Raw genomic sequence first — 20,276 nt, forward strand, 5'->3', positions numbered from 1 at the left:
TATTTTGTTCAGGGTGGGGAGGGAAATAATTCTGAGGCTTTCATTATTTACTGTGTTAGCTTCTTTCTCAGGTGTGCTATACACAGGGTAACTGTGCAGTATTTGTTCACAAAATGGGGAGTTGATATTACCAGTAACAAATGCAAAAGTGTGTTGAAGGAGGCTTCCCAGGACGTTTGATAACTGTGACTGTTAAACTGAAAGATACAGATGGAAATACATAGCTCACCTTCATATGAAAAGAGATTGATTCTGAAATATGATAATTAATAAATGTGATAATAACTGTTCAGTATACTGATAATCTACAGAGGAATTGTAAAAGCTGTTCTTTAAAGGATAGTTGTCCAGTTTCAACAATGAAATTTGGGGAAAGGGATAAAATACATAGACTAATTTAAAGTAATTGTATACTATGTTATGAATTAGCTGTAACGTAACTCATGAGATTTTCCTTCAGGTGTTTGGAAAGTTTGTAGTGTGTGATTATCAGAGATTTTGTCTTAATTTACCCAGACTTCAGCTCCTAGTGTTAAGTAGAAGAGGGTGAATACTTGGTGTATTTTTTGACTGTGTTAATTCAATTCAGACTGTGAAATTTCCTCTGCTGGAATTCTGTTTTATTTAAGGCTTAGTTTATTCAGCATCTAATGTCTTGATAAAAATCAATTCAACAGCTTGTTTATTGATTTATAGTATACACTTGCAAGACTAAATGAAAATGGATGAGAAGGCAGGTAGTCCACTCCTTCACACAACATAAGCCTAAGACTGTCTGGACCTGAGACGTTTCCTCTCATTTTGATGTGGAAGGGAGGTGGGCTGAAGGGAACGAGAGACTGGCATCCCAGTCATAATTTTGGGTGGTGTTGTGTCCCTTCTGATTTTTCTGTAGAAGACATGAGCTCTTCAGAGATGCCCCATTGAAGTCAAAGCCCTGAGAAGGTAGGAGAGGTCCTGGCACTGGTAGAAAGAAAGCAGAGAATCTGGAGCATATTAATAACGATTTTTAAAATGCTTTTCAGATTGTTGCAAAGACTATAAACACATTTGTGACATGTTCACAGTGAATATATCAATATTTCAGTACTGCATTTCTTGTTTGCAAGTAATAAATTGCAGAATACCTTAGATTTATGCCTTGGTGTGGGGCGAGAGTTACCTTGAATTGCTGTGTCTGTGTTTGGAGTTGCTGATGTCATTGTGTCCTGGGTTAAACCACGACACATTGTTAGACCAAATCAAGAGCAGAGAAATATTTTTCTAACTGTGGTAGGAGAATCCAACTGAGCCTTCAAGATGGAGCATTTTTGGAGTATAAGCATTAAGGGAGCCAGGTGAAGCAGGGGGAAGAGCGGAGTGTTCAAGGAGAAAGTGAAGAACACTTTAATGTTGATAGTGCCAGAAGACAGTATTTTAAAAGGGAAAAAAATCTTATATAGAGTAGCAAAAGGAGGAGATCAGCTGTTTTTATTTTGTGTTGATGCTTGTTCAGATTTGAGTTATTTGGTTCTGAAAACGCTAAAGAAAACCAGGCAAAACTACCAGTGCAGTCACAGTGGTTTTCCTGGTCAGAAGCTGCAGGAGCATTTTAACTGGGAAGGATTAGGTTTCAGAGAAGTATGTTTACATTTGGCCTCAGACTCTAATTCACATTGTCCTTGGGGAAGCTTCAGTGACTTTCAGTGAGACACTAGCCTTTAAGAAAAAAATTATATGAATGTTCTTTGCAGTGAAGCATGACTTCTCTTTTTGTGTTGTTTATATAGGGAGATGGTGTAACCCCTTTTCCAGTGCACGGACATTCTTTTCTGCCTTTTTTTTTTTTTTTTTTTCTCTGCAGTTGATAATATGCCTTCATTGTCATATTTTAATTTAGACAAATGTGTGTATACGTAGTCTTCATTTTGGGCAACAACCAAAGTAAATTAGTAAAGATGCTTGTAGATAAGGTTTACTGCCCTTCACTTTAGCCTGTTGTGCTTACTTGTAATCTTTTACACCTTTTGAATGCAAATTGCAATCAGTTTTGCATTTTGAGCTGCTAAGTGAGAATCTGCAAAGATAAGATAACTCACTATATAAATTTATGACATTACACTTGATATTTTGCACCTGCTTTGAGATTTAAATTTGGGGTGTAATTTTTACTTTTTTCCCTCCTCTCATAGTTTATAAAGTAATGATAGTATAGATAATACTCCTTACTGTGTACATACAAATGTAAATAAAAGCATGTATTTAGAAGTAGTACAGAAACCCAAAAAGAATTGTGAGGGACATAGATCAGAAGTCAGCAGTGTTTCTTTGCATAGTGCTGTGATAAAAACAGGATCATAGCTAGGAGGAAAGATGTGATTTTATGAATATGAGCCGTATTGGTTTACTGCACGCACATCTGGCATCCGTGCTTTCACCACACTGGTGAAGATTTGGGAGAAATGGAGAAAAGAGCCCCAAGAAGGGTCGTAGTTTAAGATGTAGCCTTACAGAAATTGACTTAAAGGTCTCAATCTTTTAAGACTGTCAAAGAGAAGGTGAGAGGTGAGTATACAGTATGTATGTAGGAGGAAAACAATACCAGGTACAAAAGGCCTTTTTTCTCTAGAGAAGGAAAAATGTAAGAACCTCAAATGACTGCATGCTGAGGTCAGGCTCATTTAAATTAGAAGTAAGGCACAATTATTTATCTTTAACAGTGAGGCTATTAATCACTGGAACAAATTACTGAGAAAAGTGGTGGGAATAGACAATTGCCATAAATTATATCTCTCTGAGGAATTACCACTGTTTTCAGTTATTGGTTTCACCAAAGAGGCATATTGTGGAATCCAGATACATTATCTGAAGCAAATTGAGCTCAAGCAGTAGCACGAGCCATATAACACTGGGATTTTATCAGCTGTGGGGTACCAAAGCATAGTTGTAATTGTAGCTACAGCTCCGTCTTTTTTTTTTTTTTTTACTTCAAATCAGTATAATTAAAAAAAATTCTCATCCTCTTGTCCTTTTCCAAGGGATGTTAAAGAGGAGAAAGTTGTTGAATTTTCATACTCAAATGGAGATGAAGGTAACACAAATTTTACGACCTCACCTACCTTTGCAATGAGTCAGTATCATTTTGTTGTAAATAAAATCTGGTATCTTTTGAGTTTATTACATCTCCTTCTCAAATGCCAAATGCTGATTGTTATAATCAGGCTTTTAAACCACTGTGTCAACAGCAGGCTGTGTAAAACTGTCTCCAGCCAGTTCTGTTAAAGACAAAGCTGTTCCATTTGTGGGCTTTTTAATTTAATTAATTCCTTATGAGTCTATGGATAGCTTCCTCTTCTGATATTTTATATTTAGGTAAATTCAAATTTATGTTGGATCTGTTAATCATGATAAAATAATTAAAGCTAACTCAGAGTATTTCAGTTCCTTTCTAAGATATATAGGAGTTTTCCTAGGACGCTACTCAGTCATAGCCTGATCAAAACAGATAAGCAAAAATGAGACTTCAGAGCCAGCAACAGCAAGGAAACCAACCAGACATTTCAAATAAACCTCCTTGAAGATTTTTGTGTCTAGGAAAAAAAAATCTGAATTTAAATGGAGAGTAGATTAAAAAAAAACAAAAAACAACCAAACATGAAAAAAAACCAACCAAAACCAAATGAAAACAAATAAACATTCAGCAAGCTCCTCAGCAGCTTCATTTCATATGCCCTGCTTAATTAGGTAGTTGACCCTTTGGAATGAAAGCCTACTAGATGTGTTTCGTGTGCGACACATTCCTCTGGAGCCAAACTGCAAGTAGAGCATGGATTACATTCTTTGCTTAGATACTTCTGTAGCTGTGGTGACTTTTTCTCTGAAGCCCTTCATGAATTATATTTAAATTGCAACCTGTGCTCTCACTTTACAGAGTATATGCCCCTTTTCCTGCAGACTCTGTCACTTATATAAGCCAGTTCTACAGCCATGGCAGACATATCTGATGATAGACCTCATTATTAAATAAACTAGTTCACCCTCTTAATAACTGGTTTGATTTAAATGCTTAGCTGTGAAAATAATATATTCTATCAGCCTCTTCAATTGCTGTATAAAGCGTTTGCTCAAAACCAGTTAATACAGATCACTCATTTTGTTGCAGTGCTGAAAAGAGCAGTGTATTACCTTGGTGCTATAGCAGATATAAAAAAGACTTCGGTTTGGATTCTCCTGAAACGTTCTGTGATGTCATGATTCAATCTGCCTTCCAGATATCCAAGTCAAAAGTAACAAGTGAAGGGCTACTGGTAAAGGCAAACACGTGCTTAAAGGTTTTTAGTTGCTGTGTTTTGCCTGTTAGTGCATGTAATTGTTACAGCTCAAATTAATTATTATATTAAATTTTGCCTAAATATTGAAGTACTCAGTACCCATGGGAGGGCAAGAGCAGGTATTGTTGCAAGGTTCAAATCAAGGAGAAAGAGAAAAAGAAGATGGTTATGAAGAGTGTAGCCAGTGTGAGATTAAGAATGGCATAGCTAGCTGGTATGAATGGATACAAATATGAATGGAACGACCATAAAAGGGAATGAAAAAGCTGTCAAGACTCAGGTATATTGGGAATGTAAGTAAAAAAATTATCATTACCAGTCATAAAAGTCTTCAACTCTGAGGAATTTCATGATGTTCTACAGCAGTTTCTTAATCCTGCAAATTATTGTAGTTAGAATCATAGAATAGTTAGGGTTGGAAAGGACCTTAAGATCTTCTAATTCTAACCCCGCTGCCGTGGGCAGGGACACCTCACACTAAACCATGTCATCCAAGGCTTTGTCCAACCTGGCCTTGAACACTGCCTGGGATGGAGCGTTCACAGCCTTCCCTGGGCAGCCCATTCCAGTGCCTCACCACCCTTACATTAAAGAACTTCTTCCTTATATCCAATTTAAACTTCCCCTGTTTAAGTTTTAACCCATTAACCCTTGTTCTGTCACTACAGTCCCTAACGAATAGTCCCTCCCCAGCATCCCTATAATCCCCCTTCAGATGCTATGAGCTGATGGGTTGATTGTGGTTTAACAGATGGGGGGGGGGGGGGAAGAGAAAAGCTAGCCCTAGAATTTCCTAACAGACATTCAGGATGATTTTAAAGCCTTTCAGTATAAGCTAGGAGGAAGAGATTGTTGTTCTTTTTATACTTAAGCATTTGTTGCACTCTGCAGTAAATCTCGTTTAAGTGACAGACATAATGCTGGTGTCCAACAATTAGTCTGCACTTCCAAATTAATACTGTGTTTGCCTATATGGCCTTGACTTGACTAATTGGCTGCCTTTCCTTTTTGCATTCTGTTGTGACTGTATGATGACAGTGATTCAGCATGTACAGCATAGGCATAAAAAAATGATTTAATAACTCCATTTACTCAGCAGGTGTGATTGACACTCTCTTGGGTGACTTACAGCACTGCTGGTTGGAGTAGAACATTGACAGTTGCTTTGCAGTGACAGTGAAGCCAAGACAACTGTGCTAGTACAATATCTTTCTGAAAGTCAGAACGTGGTAAAATTAGTGATTATAGGTATTGAACTGGATAGATCTCTAGGTGGGTATCTAGCATAAGAGAATAGATAGTAAAAAGAGGTGACTCCTGCAAGTGAAGAACTAATCCATTATATTTGCATGTGAGTGAAAGGTAGGTTTGCGTTTAACAACACCATCTGTTCTGTATAAAGTAGGATCAATTGTTCATTACTTAATTTTTATGAAAACAGCTTCTTTTGAAAGAATAATAAGTTATTAACAGCATCTAAAATTGTTTTTCTTTTGCTGCTTCTAGTAAGCTGCTGGGTTTGCCATCTTTTTCTGTTATCGCTCATCCAGCTTTACTGTCAAGTGAAAATACTCTAGGATAATTTTTCAGGAGCATTTTTGTGTCTTGGGATCATGGGATAAACCACAAGACTTCAGAGTAAGTTTTCAAAGAGAAAATTGTTTCTAAAATAAATTACCTTCTTTTACCTTAGGGTGAGTTATTTAATGTTTTCCAAGTTTCTGCTTAAACAGGAAGCAATAGCTTTGTAAAACACTGTCTGGCTGAAAGTAAAGCAGCCAGGCAATTTCTTTAGAGTGTTTAATTCAGCTAAATGTTAAATGGAAATGTATCATTTAGATTTCATGGTCTCTTTTAGAAGGCATTTCTCCAACTTGCTAGTGCCTGTTTGCAGCAGAGGCCTTTTTATTGCTTTTGCATTCTTTGTGGTAAGGACCCTGTTTCATGGTAGAGGAGAGGTGCTCATGAGCTCATTTCTGCAGAGCCCTGCTACTTTTGGGCAAAAGCAGTCCAAGAGCAAAAGGTTTACAGCATTAGGTCCCAGTTCCCAAAATGGCCTTACAAACCTTCATAGGCAGGTGATGAAGGCACGAAAGAGAATTGATACTGTGTGAGTTCTGCCTAGGCACAGCAAGTTGACGTTAAAAGCAAATATTCCTTATCACCCTTTTCCTTTCTGAAAACAAACATTTTAAAGAAATTCTGAGGGAGGAGGGGGAACAGAACTCCTCTGGAATTTAACAACTTTGGGCTGTATTTTCTACTGAAAATTTCACTACTGTGCCATTAGCAAATCGTAAACAGTCTTTGCCTGTTTACTCAAGAATACATTCTTTTTTCTCGGTTACATCAATGGATGAAATTAGGTTGCATAAAATGCACAGAAAGTGCACAGAAAATGCACAGAAAGTTTATCGTTGTATAAAATATCTGTAAAGAAATACCAGCTTTAAAGGTGTGCTGGAGGCATAAGTAAAAAGGATTCTTTACCCTGGGACAAGTATGACAATTCGGTAGTTACTTGGCATTGGTCATTGACCAATAGATTAAGAAGAGTTTTCACAGGTGGCTGAGTGACTTAAGTAATAAAATTTCATCAAAATCCAAAGGTAATAAAAGATTACAGTAATCAAGTACCTAATTTAAAAAAATAAGTTGCCTCTTGGTACCTTAACAGCAGTTTTAGAGTTCTGAGTATCTTTGAGAATAGTTTCTGATTTTTTCCTCAGGATTTTAATGTCAGATGAATTCTTCTTTGTTCACCTGGGGTTTTTGTGTCAGCTTTTATGATGAAAACAAGTTTGCTTGTATTTTGAGTCAATGTATGAATGTATGAATCAATGAAAAGAAAAAAGCTAATTTACTACATAAATTTACATATGCTTAAGGAAAACTTTTCTGTACAACAGGAGCTGCAAGTTTGGTCACTTGGAGTGAAAAAGATATAAACACCAGGATTTTTTCACTGTGAAGACAAGAGTGTCATTTTTGGTTTTAAGCCACTTAATGAATTTGTATTTCAGTGTTTCAGCTAAGGTTTATCGTATACATTACATGACAGATACGTATCGCTACACAATATATACATTATATGCTAAATAATGGTATATATTGATTTTGTGGAAGGGGCATAGCCAGAGCAATATGAAACATACAGTTATTGCTCTATTTTACCATACGAACAGCACTGGAAGGGCAAGTTTGTGGGCTGTGACCCAGATTGAAATTTGAGGCTTTGCTGGTGGCAGGAAGTGGGCTGGAAGGTAGATAGTTTCATGCAGGAACCCAGGGGCTACAGGAACCACACGGGATGAAATGGGAACAAGGGCAAATCAGGTTAAGAACATTTCAGTAGGTGTGCAGAGAGAGAGAATGTATTTTGGTGGGTGTTTTATCTGTATGTGAGGAAACACGTATGTGAACAAGTATCTGTGTATGTGCACATATATATATATATCTGTGTATATATATATAACACATATAGTTTTAAGTGGGCATCAATAATTACTACTTGCAGTTTTCAGTTCTTAGTCATCAGAGGTGAATGTGGCCCTAACTTTATTCAAAGTTTGAGTATCTCTTTTGTTCTTACTATTTATTTTTTACATACTGTGCTCTACATTGGGTCATTTTATTTCATATGCTGATATTTATGCTTGCTGACTTGGAGGACCACAATTTTTATATACAGGACAAAGTAACTGAATCTTTAATGATATCCACAGAAAACTCTTATTTTGCCTATTCAGTCTAATCCAACATAGGCATTTTACATAATACTCATAACATCCTAACTTCCTACATATATTGTTTGTAAACAAAGACATAAAAGGATATTTATGAATGTGCATTGGAGAAAAATGAAAAATGTGTCATCTAAGCAAACTAGTGATTTATATTCAAATAAATGTTTGTAAATGCTTTCTTCATGATGTTGAATGGTCAGGTTCAGTGTTAAGGTAGGTAAAAAGTATGTATGTCTGTGTGTCCTGGGTTCAGCAGTAGCAGTCATTTTTCTCCTTAGTAGCTGGTGCAGCGCTGTGCTTTGACTTTTGGCCTGGGAACAGAGCTGATAACACAAATGTTTGGTCCGACCAAGGACTTTGTGAGCCTCATGCTCTGCCAGGGAGGAGGGGAAGCCAGGAGGAAGCAGAGACAGGACACCTGACCCAAACTAGCCAAAGAGGTATTCCATACCACAGCACGTCATGCCCGGGATGTAACGGAGAGTTACCCGGAAGGGCTAGGGGACTGCAGGGTTGGACGAGGTATCGGTTGGTGCTTGGTCGGGTGGGGTGGGGCGAGTTATCGGTCAGCTGGTGTTGAGGTGTTGTATTCTTTCCCCTTGTTATTTCCTTTACCATTGTTATTATTGGTGGTAGCAGCAGTGGTTTGTGTTATACCTTAGTTACCAAACTGTTCTTATCTCAACCCGTGGGAGTTGCATTCTTTTCGATTCTCTTCTCCATCCCTCCGGGTGTAGGGGGAGGGCAAGAAGGGGGGAGTGAGTGGACGAGCTGTGTGGCTCGATTTAAACCACAACACTGTGCTTAAAATATATTTATATATTCTTTTTTAATATAGTCATAATATGATTTTTAGATTATGAGTCTTCCATTCTGACTTAATATATTCATGCCACTAATACGTAAGTCATAAGTTCATTTTCTTTCCCCGTCACTATTAATTTTGTAATGTACTTTATGCAAACTTCACCTCTGCAGTCCTGGACAGATTTCCTAGGAATTTTATAATGCTAGGCGCTTTGCCTGTGTTTCCTCTTGTAGTCTGATTCTTGTTGACCTGCTGATTCATGTTTTACGTCACCACATTTTGTTCATCTGGAGGAATGAGCTTAAAAAGGTCATGCCAGCTTTTGCTCTCTCCTCCAACACTATATATCCCCTTTTAATTTAGACTTGGGGAAGGGGGGAGGGGAGCGTGAGGAGAGCAGAAAAAAGGTGGATTTCTGCAGCTAAGCGAAACTGAAGAAATCAATTCAATGGAATTTATAATCAAGGGATGTCTAATCTCTAAAGCTAATGCGAGACTTCAGAGCTATTGATTGCATGCTAAGGATACACAAACTGTTGATCATGCATTGGGGCAACAGGATAAACATACTATCAAGAGGGAATGGACAAATAATTGTCCGTAGTGGAGTTTTATTCATCTCTACACTGAAGCAAGGGCAACTATACTTTGCATCCAAAATGGCACGTCCTAAAATATATAGAATATCCCCTCATTGCTACTGAAACCAGTGTAATACAGCTGATTATCTATGTAATAATTCAGATGTTTTCTTCGGCTCCCTGATGTACGTGGTCAATAAGAAATTTGTAAGCTGGCTTAATAAGTCAGTCGCTACATGAAGTGAAAAGAGAAAAAGCTCATAGATTTTCATGCAATTGCATTTTAACCTTCATTTGCAACATAATAAATCTGTAGTGCTGGTACAGTATAAATGCCATTGTTTCGTTTATTCTGGGTTCATATTTCATACAGTGAGAAGATGGACATACTAGTACACATAAAGTGGGCTCTTTTTGTTTTTGCATCTATATTTGTTTTGTATTCTCTATGTGTTACACATCTGAGAAAGGAGATGCCCGGTAATGCCTCTAGATTTTTATTGCGGAAATATGTACCTGTTAATTTTTCATTTTATGTCAGACTGCTGAAATTGCTTCAAATTGTACAAATTCTGCCAACTTTGATTTCTCTTTCATGATCACACTCTCTTCATGCTTCTAAGTTTAAAAAGATTGAGTGTCCAAGTTTTCAGATTTGGCTGCCTGAAGTCAGGCCTCTAAACTGATGACATGGAACAAGATATGAACAAAAAAAAAAAAAAAAGTCAAAACAAACAAAACCTGTATTTATGTACAAGACAGACTGGCTTTTATACATTCTGATGTAGATATACATATCTGATGCAGATACTACAACACTTGGAATACCCAGAATAATAACTTATTCCAATAATATATGAAAAATCTGCATCGATCCAGTTGGTAATATGATTTTGTGTGTGTCTGACTTGAAATACACATAAATAGGTAGGAAAGAGTCCCTGGCTAAAGTTAAGCAGTTCATGAACTACATGAATTTGAAAAACAAGAAACTTGAATAGAATTTACAAGAATTATTCTGTCATAAAGACAGTCTCATGCAAGGAAATGAGAGTGGAATTCATGGCATTCATGGGATGTCTGAATAAATCAGGTCTTCCTGAAATACCATCATATTGTTAAATAATGGAGCTATTGGGAGTTAGTCTGAACTAAAGTCTTTGGGAATTGTAGATTAATAATCCTCAAAACACAGGAATTTTATTATGGATATTCTAGAACAGCTCATGGTTTCTAAGGATTTTTGTTAGCTTTGTTCATAACATAATCATAGGATGCTCTTTGGACATGTAGTATATCACCCACAGAAGTGCAGAAGTGATCATAGTAAATGCCCATAGTTCTTGCTCAGACTTTGGTTGTCTGTTGAAATGTATAACTTCAGTCCTTTTCAATGAGTAATAAACTTGTATGTATAGCAATCTTAACCAACTTTATGATGTGGGGGAACCTAGTATCTGTATACTAACAGGGATGTGAAAGATAACAGGAAAGGATTCTATAGTTACATGGTAAATAAAAACAGACTAGGGACAATGTGGGCCCTCTCTGAAAGCTATCAGGAGAAGTGGCTACCCTGGATTTAGAGAAGGCTGAGGTTCTGAATGACTTCTTTGCCTCGGTCTTCACTGGCAAATGCTCTGACCACACCACCCAAGTCTTGGAAGGCAGATGCAGGGACTGTGAGAATGAAGACCTTGGGCCCACTGTAGGAGAGGATCTGGTTCGAGACCATCTTCAAAATCTGAACGTACACAAGTGCATGGGACCTGATGAAATCCATCCACGGGTCCTGAAGGAGCTGGCAAATGAAGTTGCTAAGCCATTGGCCATCATATTTGAAAAATCATGGCAGTCAGGTGAAGTTCCCGACGACTGGAAAAAGGGAAATATAACCCCCATTTTCAAGAAGGGGAAAATGGATGACCCAGGGAATTACAGAGCAGTCAGTCTCACCTCTGTGCCTGGCAAAATCTTGGAGCACATTCTCCAGGAAGGCATGCTAAGGCACATGAAAAACAACAAGGTGCTTGGTGACAGCCAGCATGGCTTCACTACGGGGAAATCCTGCCTGACCAATTTGGTGGCCTTCTGTGATGGGGCTATGGAATTGATAGACAGGGGTAGAGCAGTTGATGTCATCTACCTGGACTTCTGCAAAGCTTTCGACACTGTCCCAAACGACATCCTTGTCTCTAAATTGGAGACATCAATTTGATAGGGGGACCACTTGGTGGATAAAGAACTGGCTGGATGGCTGCACACAAAGAGTTGTGGTCAATGGCTCGATGTCCGGCTGGAGACCGGTAACGAGTGGTGTCCCTCAGGGATCGGTGTTGGGACCGGTCTTGTTCAACATCTTTGTCAGTGACATGGACAGTGGGATTGAGTGCGCCCTCAGCAAGTTTGCCGATGACACCAAGCTGTGTGGTTTGGTTGATACATTGGAGGGAAAGAACGCCATCCAGAGGGACCTTGACACGCTTGTGAGGTGGGCTGATGCCAACCTTATGAAGTTTAACCATGACAAGTGCAAGGTCCTACATCTGGGTCAGAGCAATCCCAGGCACAGTTACAGGTTGGGCAGAGAAGAGATTCAGAGCAGCCCTGCAGAGAAGGACTTGGGGGTGCTGGTCGATGAGAAAATGAACATGAGCCGGCTTCAGTGTGCGCTCACAGCCCAGAAAGCCAACCGTATCCTGGGCTGCATCAAAAGGAGCGTGACCAGCAGGTCGAAGGAGGTGATCCTGCCCCTCTACTCTGCTCTTGTGAGACCTCAGTTGAAGTATTGTGTACAGTTCTGGTGTCCTCAACACAAAAAGGACACGGAACTGTTGGAACAAGTCCAGAGGAGGGCCACGAGGATAATCAGGGGACTGGAGCACCTCCCCTATGAAGACAGGCTGAGGAATTTGGGGCTGTTCAGCCTGGAGAATAGAAGGCTGCTTGGAGACCTCCTAGCAGCCTTCCAGTATCTGAAGGGGCCTACAAGGATGCTGAGGAGGGACACTTCATTAGGGACTGTAGTGATAGGACAAGGGGTAACTTAAACAGGGGAAGTTTAGATTGGATATAAGGATATAAAGTTCTTTCCTGTTAGGGTGGTGAGGCACTGGAATGGGTTGCCCAGTGAATTTGTGAATGCTCCATTCCTGTCAGCGTTCAAGGCCAGGTTGGACAGAGCCTTGTGTGGGATGGTTTAGTGTGAGATGTCCTTGCCCGTGGCAGGGGGATTGGAGCTTGATGATCTTAATGTCCTTTCCAACCCTAACTGTTCTATGATTCTGTGATTCTGTGTATAAAACCTTTCTATGTGATCCATTGTTTGCTAGTGAAAAATGTCATTATTGAGAGTAATGCAACTGAAATGAGCAAGTGAGGAACCATTGTTTATAAGTTTCTTACTGCACATTTGACAGCTCAGTTCTGGTTTGGGTTGCACTTCTTCTGGTGTTTTCCACTTATGTCATTCTTCCATGCTCTTATCAGGAGTCTTTTTAAAATTGAGTTTAGAATTGAGGAATTCTTTACAGCAGCAGGACTGTAACATTAAATCTTTTTTTGTTTGCTTGTTTGTTTTAATTTAGTTTTGGAAACATTTTGTTTGTAGCACCTTATATGAACCAAGGAAGCAGCAGGAGCCTCAGTGATATCTTAGAATAATCCTCTTTTTATTTCCCACATGCCAAGAAGGGACCTGTCTGGGAAAGGTTGGAAGCCACAGGAGAGAGACTCATGTTCTCATATATGAAAAGTCTGGGGCTGTTCAATGGCTGTTCAGGCTGAGACTTCTATGTCATTTTTGTTTGGTTTGCTTTTTGCTTTGCAAAACTGCAAGGCAAGATTATTAAGAGAGCCTCTGCAGGATACACCATGTTTTAAATTACGAGGATACTACCTTAAGCCAGAGTTACTCTACTACTTTAATAATTATCATATATTTGCTTTTGAATGACAGATTTTTTTTATTTTATATAACCCCACATCTCTCTGCAGTATCCTCAAACCTCATCCAAATTTCTGCACTATCTCACCCTCCAAGTCCAGTTACTTTTTGCCTCCTGTGTCACCAATGAAGGCAACCTGGATCACTCTTAAAGTGGATATAAATTTCAGTCAGTGTGATTAAAGCAGAAATTTAAAGTCAGTGTAATACCATACCAGAAGGAGTTCAGGTGGGAGCAGGATAGAGATCCCAAAGTTGCTGCTTCTGAAACTGTGAAGGCTTTTGTTTTCACTGCCATCTCTGTATAAATGAAAATAATCTCTACAAAGAGGCTGTGATATTGACCTGTCAGATCACATGTTGCTTATCAAGCACTAAAGAAATTGAATTTAATTTTATCTGTTATCTGGAGTGCCTTATTAAATCATCCTGCAGTTGAGAGGTGGTACGGGGTCAACAGGTTCTGTCTCTTTTGCCATCTACCCGTGGATTATTAACCTTTGGAGAATTACTAAAGCTGTTCTTTATTTTATCCCATAAAGTTGGGTTAAATCTTTTTGATCCATAAATTGTTGCGAGTGAGTTCCATGTGCTTATAATTCTCTTATTTAACACGGTTCCTGGATAAGGAATGAAGACTTGGTAATCTGTTCTAGTGTAGAGACTTCTTTTATTATTCTGGGGGTTTTATTTTTTTGATAGTCTCCCAATGCCTCTGGTTTTAGTTGGTTCAGTTAGCGTAAAAACAGTCAGATCGGATGATGAGGCAGTAGGCCCTTGGGAGTATTTGTTTGCCAGAGATAAAGGGAGGGTGAGGAGGAGGAAGATAACAGAGATGGGTATTGCCAGGCATTGAAAGCAAAGGGCAGAGTGAGAAGCTGGCCATAAGCAGAGGTGGGAAAGGAGCAGAGGTCGTAGTAGCAGCCCATATGGAAGAAGGGTCTGGCAGAAGGGAGCCTGCCATCAGCAGAAGGGCCTGGGAAGATCTAAAACCACCCTGCCACCATCACCACCAAATCCTCCCTATGCCTTACTGCCATGTTTCTGTTTGATGATGTGAATATCCTGACTGTCAGAAGCTGTCTAAGCGCTTGATACAGTCACAGGATATTGAATTTCCTGTAACAGCAGGAGCTCTGAGTACTTTCCCCTATCACCAAAAGGAACTTTCTCCCATCTCAGACATATTTTCTGCTGGAGAAAAAGGCTTGAAAAAATAAATTATGAATACCTCCTCCCTAAAATTTTAATTTTAAATACAAGATCTAGTGCAAAATGATATGCAGTTTCACTCACATTTGAAGCTCTCAATCAAGAAATCTTTCAAAATGAATAAGCCAAACTATTGTTTTTTACATAGCTTGTCCTTATGCTCAGCTATTCACTTAGTGTCTGGCCATGTTCCGCTTTTTCAAAGTTGTTCTAAGAAAAAAAAAAACCCACCAGCAACCAAAAAAAACCCGCCACCACAACCCCCCCCCCCAAAAAAAAAAACACACAAAAAAAGGAAAAAAACCCCACAACACAAACAAACCATAAAAACAAACCACAAACAAAACACACACAAAAAAAAAAAAAAGAAAGAAAAAAAGCCCCCCTAGAAGTGAGGAGTGGAGTTAGCATTTTGGTGGAAACGCTGGCAAATAAACTGCTGCTACTGGTTGACGCAATGGGGTGGCCAGAGCACTGGTGACCTGGGAGCTGGGTAGCATTCAGTTTTCTTATGGCCCTGGCAGTAAATCACTTTGTAGCTCTGAACAAGCTATTAACCTTTTTGTGTCTCTTTCTCCTTGCAGAAAAGGATTAACACCATTTACCTGTCTCATAGGGGTAATTAGTAGATTAATGTTTGGAAAATATTAAGTGCTTTCTGCCATTATTATTGATACTCCAGCTGATAGGATAAGGAACTAACAGATATTTTGAGACCCTTATTTCTTCCCTCTTTGACATACAGTACAAATTTGACATGAGTAATTCAACAAAGAAGTGAGAGTCATGTGCTTGAATGTCCATGCATTTTGAATAAAAGTTCTTAGATGTGACTGAAAGAAAAAAGGTGGGAAAACTGCAACTGGGAAGACAAGATGTGAATTGATTTCCTGGGATTAGTAGCACTGAAAAAGTATCCAGAGGTCAGAAGTGAATGCATAAATTTAAATTAAATCCCAGTAGCATTAAGGAAGTGTTTTAGTGAAATGCAGACCTAAATGTGTAATGGGAAAAAGGAGAAATGGAAAATGAACACTTCTTTTTGCCCTCATCGAGGCAGTTGCTCTTAATGAAATGCAGAGATTTTTGGGAAGCCTACTCAAAATTTCAATGGTGCTTTATCTGAAAAAAATAATTATTTGAAGATTGCTTTCTACCAAGGTGTTACAGATGGAGGTTTTGTGGTGTGGTAGTTTAAAACAATTGGTCTTTACCTCTGGAGAGCCCAAGATGAATGTTGCCCAGAAGCAAGAGTAAAATTGTGTTTTTAAAGCATCATTTTAAGGAGCAGTGGGACAGTTGGCAGAGTTTACCAAAGCTGTTGAGAGACTCTGCAGACTTTAATTACCATCTCAATATTGCAAAAGTTTAATTTCTGCCAAAGAATGGAATAGCTGTGAGAAAGCGAGATCACACTCTGTCTTTCATTCTTTCCTTTTTGACAGGTGAATAAAGGATGCTTTTCAGTATCTCTTCTGATACTGTAACACACTTGTAAAATTTGCATAGAATTGTAAAATAATTTTTCTTTAAGATTAACAAAGCTTTTATTTTTTCTTCTCTTTTGAAAGCGCATAGTGTGAATGCAGTTTAAGTCTTGTCAGGAAAGAAGCAAGATAAAAATTGAGTGCATTTTCTGTTACTGATTACTCAGCTTCAGACATTAACAGGTTCAACCTCCATGACTAGACAACATGTATTATGTTGTGTTTATATTAGAGGCTCCAATAAATTTTAAATTCCATCTCTGTTCTGAGGTGACTGAAGACACAACCCAGATTAGTAAAATAAAAAGGAAATTATTAAAATGAAAATACTGATTCCTTGGAGAATCCTGCCAATGATTTCAGTAGCTCTGCTGTGTTGCTGCCCCTTTTTTTTTTTGTCTTTTTTGACTGCCTCACACTTGTCTGTACTTGCTAAAGCACCAGCCATTGTTTACTTTATAAACCCCCTTTTTTTTTACCTTCTTCTCTTCAAGTGTCTGATCTCTAGAGGATCTTTTCAATGCCATCTTTCAGGCTCACATCTCTGTTGTTACAGTGTACATTATATTGAGAAAGCTACTGCCCAGGAATTCTACTTACTCATTTGTATTTTTCACCATGTATATAATAAATCGGCATTTAAGGGCAAAGAGAACAAGCTTTTCCAAAATCCAGAAAGGAAACAGATCATGGAAACAAATAGGCACATTTTTAATCCTCAACACTCATCATGTGTTACTAGGAATACCTTTATGTTATATTTAGAATTTGATTGTTTTGATGTTTGAAACTAAATGTTTGCAGTTTGTCTGGCAAACTGCATGCTGAATAGATTACCCTGATCCACTTTTCCTTATTTCAATATGCCATCTGTGCTTTTGGCAGGTTGTTAGCCTGTTTGGGACTGTAGTTGCATAAATGGAAGTTACAAAGAACTGTTATGCCCAGGAAAAGGAACCCTATATTTCATTTCCTTGAACAATCTTGACACTACTTTGCACCAGCAAGAACACAAGGCTGAAGCTGTACCTACAGCAGGCTTTATTTTCTCTGGTGAAGAAGGATGTATTAGCAGGGTATAAATAACCCTTGCTATATTTCCAGTGAAACTCTAGTGTACATAGTCATGGTCATGATTTTCATTGTGTAATAATTTTAATTAAGTTTAATGATAAAAGTTAACCTTGCATGAGGAATGAATGCACTAGGGAGATAATGAAAGATCGATGACAGCTTGGGGAGCATCTCTTACTCTGCTGGTGGAACTGCATGTGTGGAAAGCAGCTGAGCTTGGGTAGCACGTCAGAACAATGTAGAGGCAAAGTTTTGGGGATCTGAAAGAAGCAGGATACAAATACATATCCAGAAGCACTTTTTGTACTATTTCTAAAGGGGTTTGCTTGGATGAATAACTTAATTACTACATAATAAACAATAATTAATATCTGCATTCCTTTTGTAACTGCTAGCTCAGTAAGGTAATTAGTATAATTAGTATACAGCATTGCTTGATGGCATGATAAATCAGAGTACGGTGAATGTTGACTCTTTACCACTGTGATGTATTATGTAATTTACACAGGTGAAGAAAAAACTGGTAAGGGGGCATTCAAGAAGGGGAGCCAGCAGTGACAGCTGGGTGGCCTTTTGGTCACTTTTCTTGCATCTGCTAATTAACAGTTCTTTTTCTCACTGTTGCTAGGTCTTAATTACTGACTGAAGCCTGCAAAGAGAGGCCAGAGAAGAATGAAGTAAAAAAAGACTGTCAGTTTCTTTTCACTTCAGGGTACCTGTACAAAAGATGACACTTCTAGTAATGAGTCCGTGATTGTTGGGTACCTCCTTTACTTTCATATTCCCGGAGGTAACAACTACCAGTTCAGTGCAAGGATGAAGAATGTTAATGATGTTTTTCTTTATTATACTCTGTTTTCTAGAACCTATGAGAACACCAAAAACTTTGAAGATTGCTGAGATACAGGCCAGACACATTGCTGTGGATTGGGAATCTCTGGGTTACAACATCACTCGCTGCCACACTTTCAATGTCACTATATGCTACCACTACTTCTGCGGACACAATGAGAGCAAGGCGGACTGCTTGGACATGGACCCTAAAGCACCCCAGCATGTCGTGGATCACCTGCCTCCCTACACGAATGTTAGCCTCAAAATGATCTTAACCAACCCAGAAGGGAGGAAGGAAAGTGAAGAGACCATTATCCAGACAGATGAAGACGGTACGTCTAAATGCTGTTATGGATATTAAATCGAAGTCCAGTGAAAGGAAATGACTGTGTGTGTTACAATGTGTGTCCTGAAGGATGGAAGTTCTCTTCTATTAATGTATTAATTAGCCTCAAAATGGTAGCTGTATATAATTATTATAGCTGTCACCCTGCATATATAGCTGAAACTGTCCATGCAGCACAAGTCAAACTGAATCTCTCTCTTGCAAGAAAAAGGAGGATGGCTTCCCAGTAATTCAAAAAATGCCTTAATGCAGGTGATGAGAAACACATGGAGGTGTTAGGCGAGGTCCTCTTCACAGTATTAGGTGTAGTATTTGAAAATGAATTTAATTCAGTAAATTATAAATAAATATTTAATTCAGTGCTTAAAGGCTCTATTTAGGATTTAAAACCTCTTCAGCAAATACTTTCTATTGCAGGCTACAGCATATAGTATCTGTTAACTGTTTGAAAGCCACCTATCATATTCAATTATTATTTTGACAACCTGGGAGTTGGACTCAGTGATCCTTTTGGGCCCCTTCCAACTCAAGATACTCTATGATTCCTCTTTAAAATGCTTTCAATGAAATTTCAATGACAAGACAGTTGAACTTACTATAGTTGGAAAGAAATAAAGCACAGATGTAGATGTGTTAATGGTGGCATTCAGTGGTTAGGCTCTGAACTTTGGTATGAAAGGAATTAAAATAGATATTTTTCCCTAATAATATTTAAAATATGGTTGCAAAGAGCTATTTAAGTTTGCTTTTCTTGTCAATATTTTCATGAAATCTAAATATAACAACAATATTAAAATACATGCTGCTGTAAGTGACAAAAAAAAAAGCAACTTGGATTAATGTAAGACTGAAGATACATAAAAAGGTAAAATTAAAAAAGATAGTGTGTTTGCTTACCTGTAAAATAAAGGATTGGGGAGTATAGCTTTATATATGGAGAGCAGTCAAAGTTAGAATCTGATGCCACTTTTTGCCATATATTTTCAGTTTTATAAGAAATAGGAGAGGAATATGTTTACTGTTGCAATAAAGGAGGGAAGCAGTTTTTTTAAATAGGTAGAATATGAGAAGCTGTAGAAAACTATAGAGACATAGATGCATCATGTGAAGATCACTGACAAGTACAGAATTAGAATATTTCATGCAATTCAAATTCTAGCATTACTCTTTTTTTTTTTTGAGGTCAATGGTAACTACAATCCATGAGGAATTGTTTCTGTACCTGTGTTTACATTACAGATTTTTATGGTTGCTATTTCCCTTGAGGTTAAAAAAAAAAAAAAAAGGAATTTTTTTTTATATCCACAGAATATGGAATTTCTTTTTAACCGAGTTTTCAAGAAAGGTTACTGTTTCTGATAGCTTTGATCTAGTTAGATGTGTGGAGATTGTGGCTGATCACTGTAGGGGTGCTCGCCCAGAGCAGACTCAAGTGCACACATTGTGTCTTCTGGTTTTGTTGTGGACTGTTATTAGGAAATGATGCACACAAGGCAAGTTTTGATCTCAGGCTAACACACCAGTGTGCTGTCAGTGAACTTGTTTAGACTTAGCATTGGTGTCAGAGGTCTAATAGTGTAGAAGCCTCACCTACTGGGCAGAAGTTGCTAAGGTAAACTATTTCAAGCAGATGTTGTTTCCGTGGAGGGATTAATACATTCTAAAAGGTACCTATATTTAGAGGCATCAGTGGTAATAATGCTTGTGGTCTGAAAATAGCCTCTTGTGAGCTCTACTCAGTGATGCTCTCAGGCATAAACATGCAGATTTTTAATTGCATCCTACTGATTGACTTGGAAGTTTATGCCCATTTTGTCATGCATTTCAAAATACAGAGCATGCAGGCAGTGTGCAGGACTTTCAACTATGTTGGAGGATCGAAGGTGTATTCATACCTGAATCTTTCCTTGACAGCACATAGCAGTGGTGAAC

General features: G+C 38.3%; 1 protein-coding gene across 5 annotated transcripts in view; it reads left to right on the forward strand.

Annotated features, from left to right (window-relative positions):
* Nucleotides 1-20,276, forward strand: part of PTPRK (protein tyrosine phosphatase receptor type K) — a 403,857-nt gene that overhangs the window by 289,752 nt on the left and 93,829 nt on the right. For all 5 annotated transcript variants that reach the window (XM_065680919.1, XM_065680921.1, XM_065680920.1 and 2 more), the window contains exon 8: nt 18,028-18,330. In XM_065680919.1, the coding sequence (XP_065536991.1) occupies nt 18,028-18,330 (303 nt within the window). The remainder of the gene's footprint in view (nt 1-18,027; nt 18,331-20,276) is intronic.

The sequence above is a fragment of the Lathamus discolor genome, chromosome 5, assembly GCF_037157495.1.
Source record: "Lathamus discolor isolate bLatDis1 chromosome 5, bLatDis1.hap1, whole genome shotgun sequence".
Classification (NCBI taxonomy): Eukaryota; Metazoa; Chordata; class Aves; order Psittaciformes; family Psittacidae; genus Lathamus; species Lathamus discolor.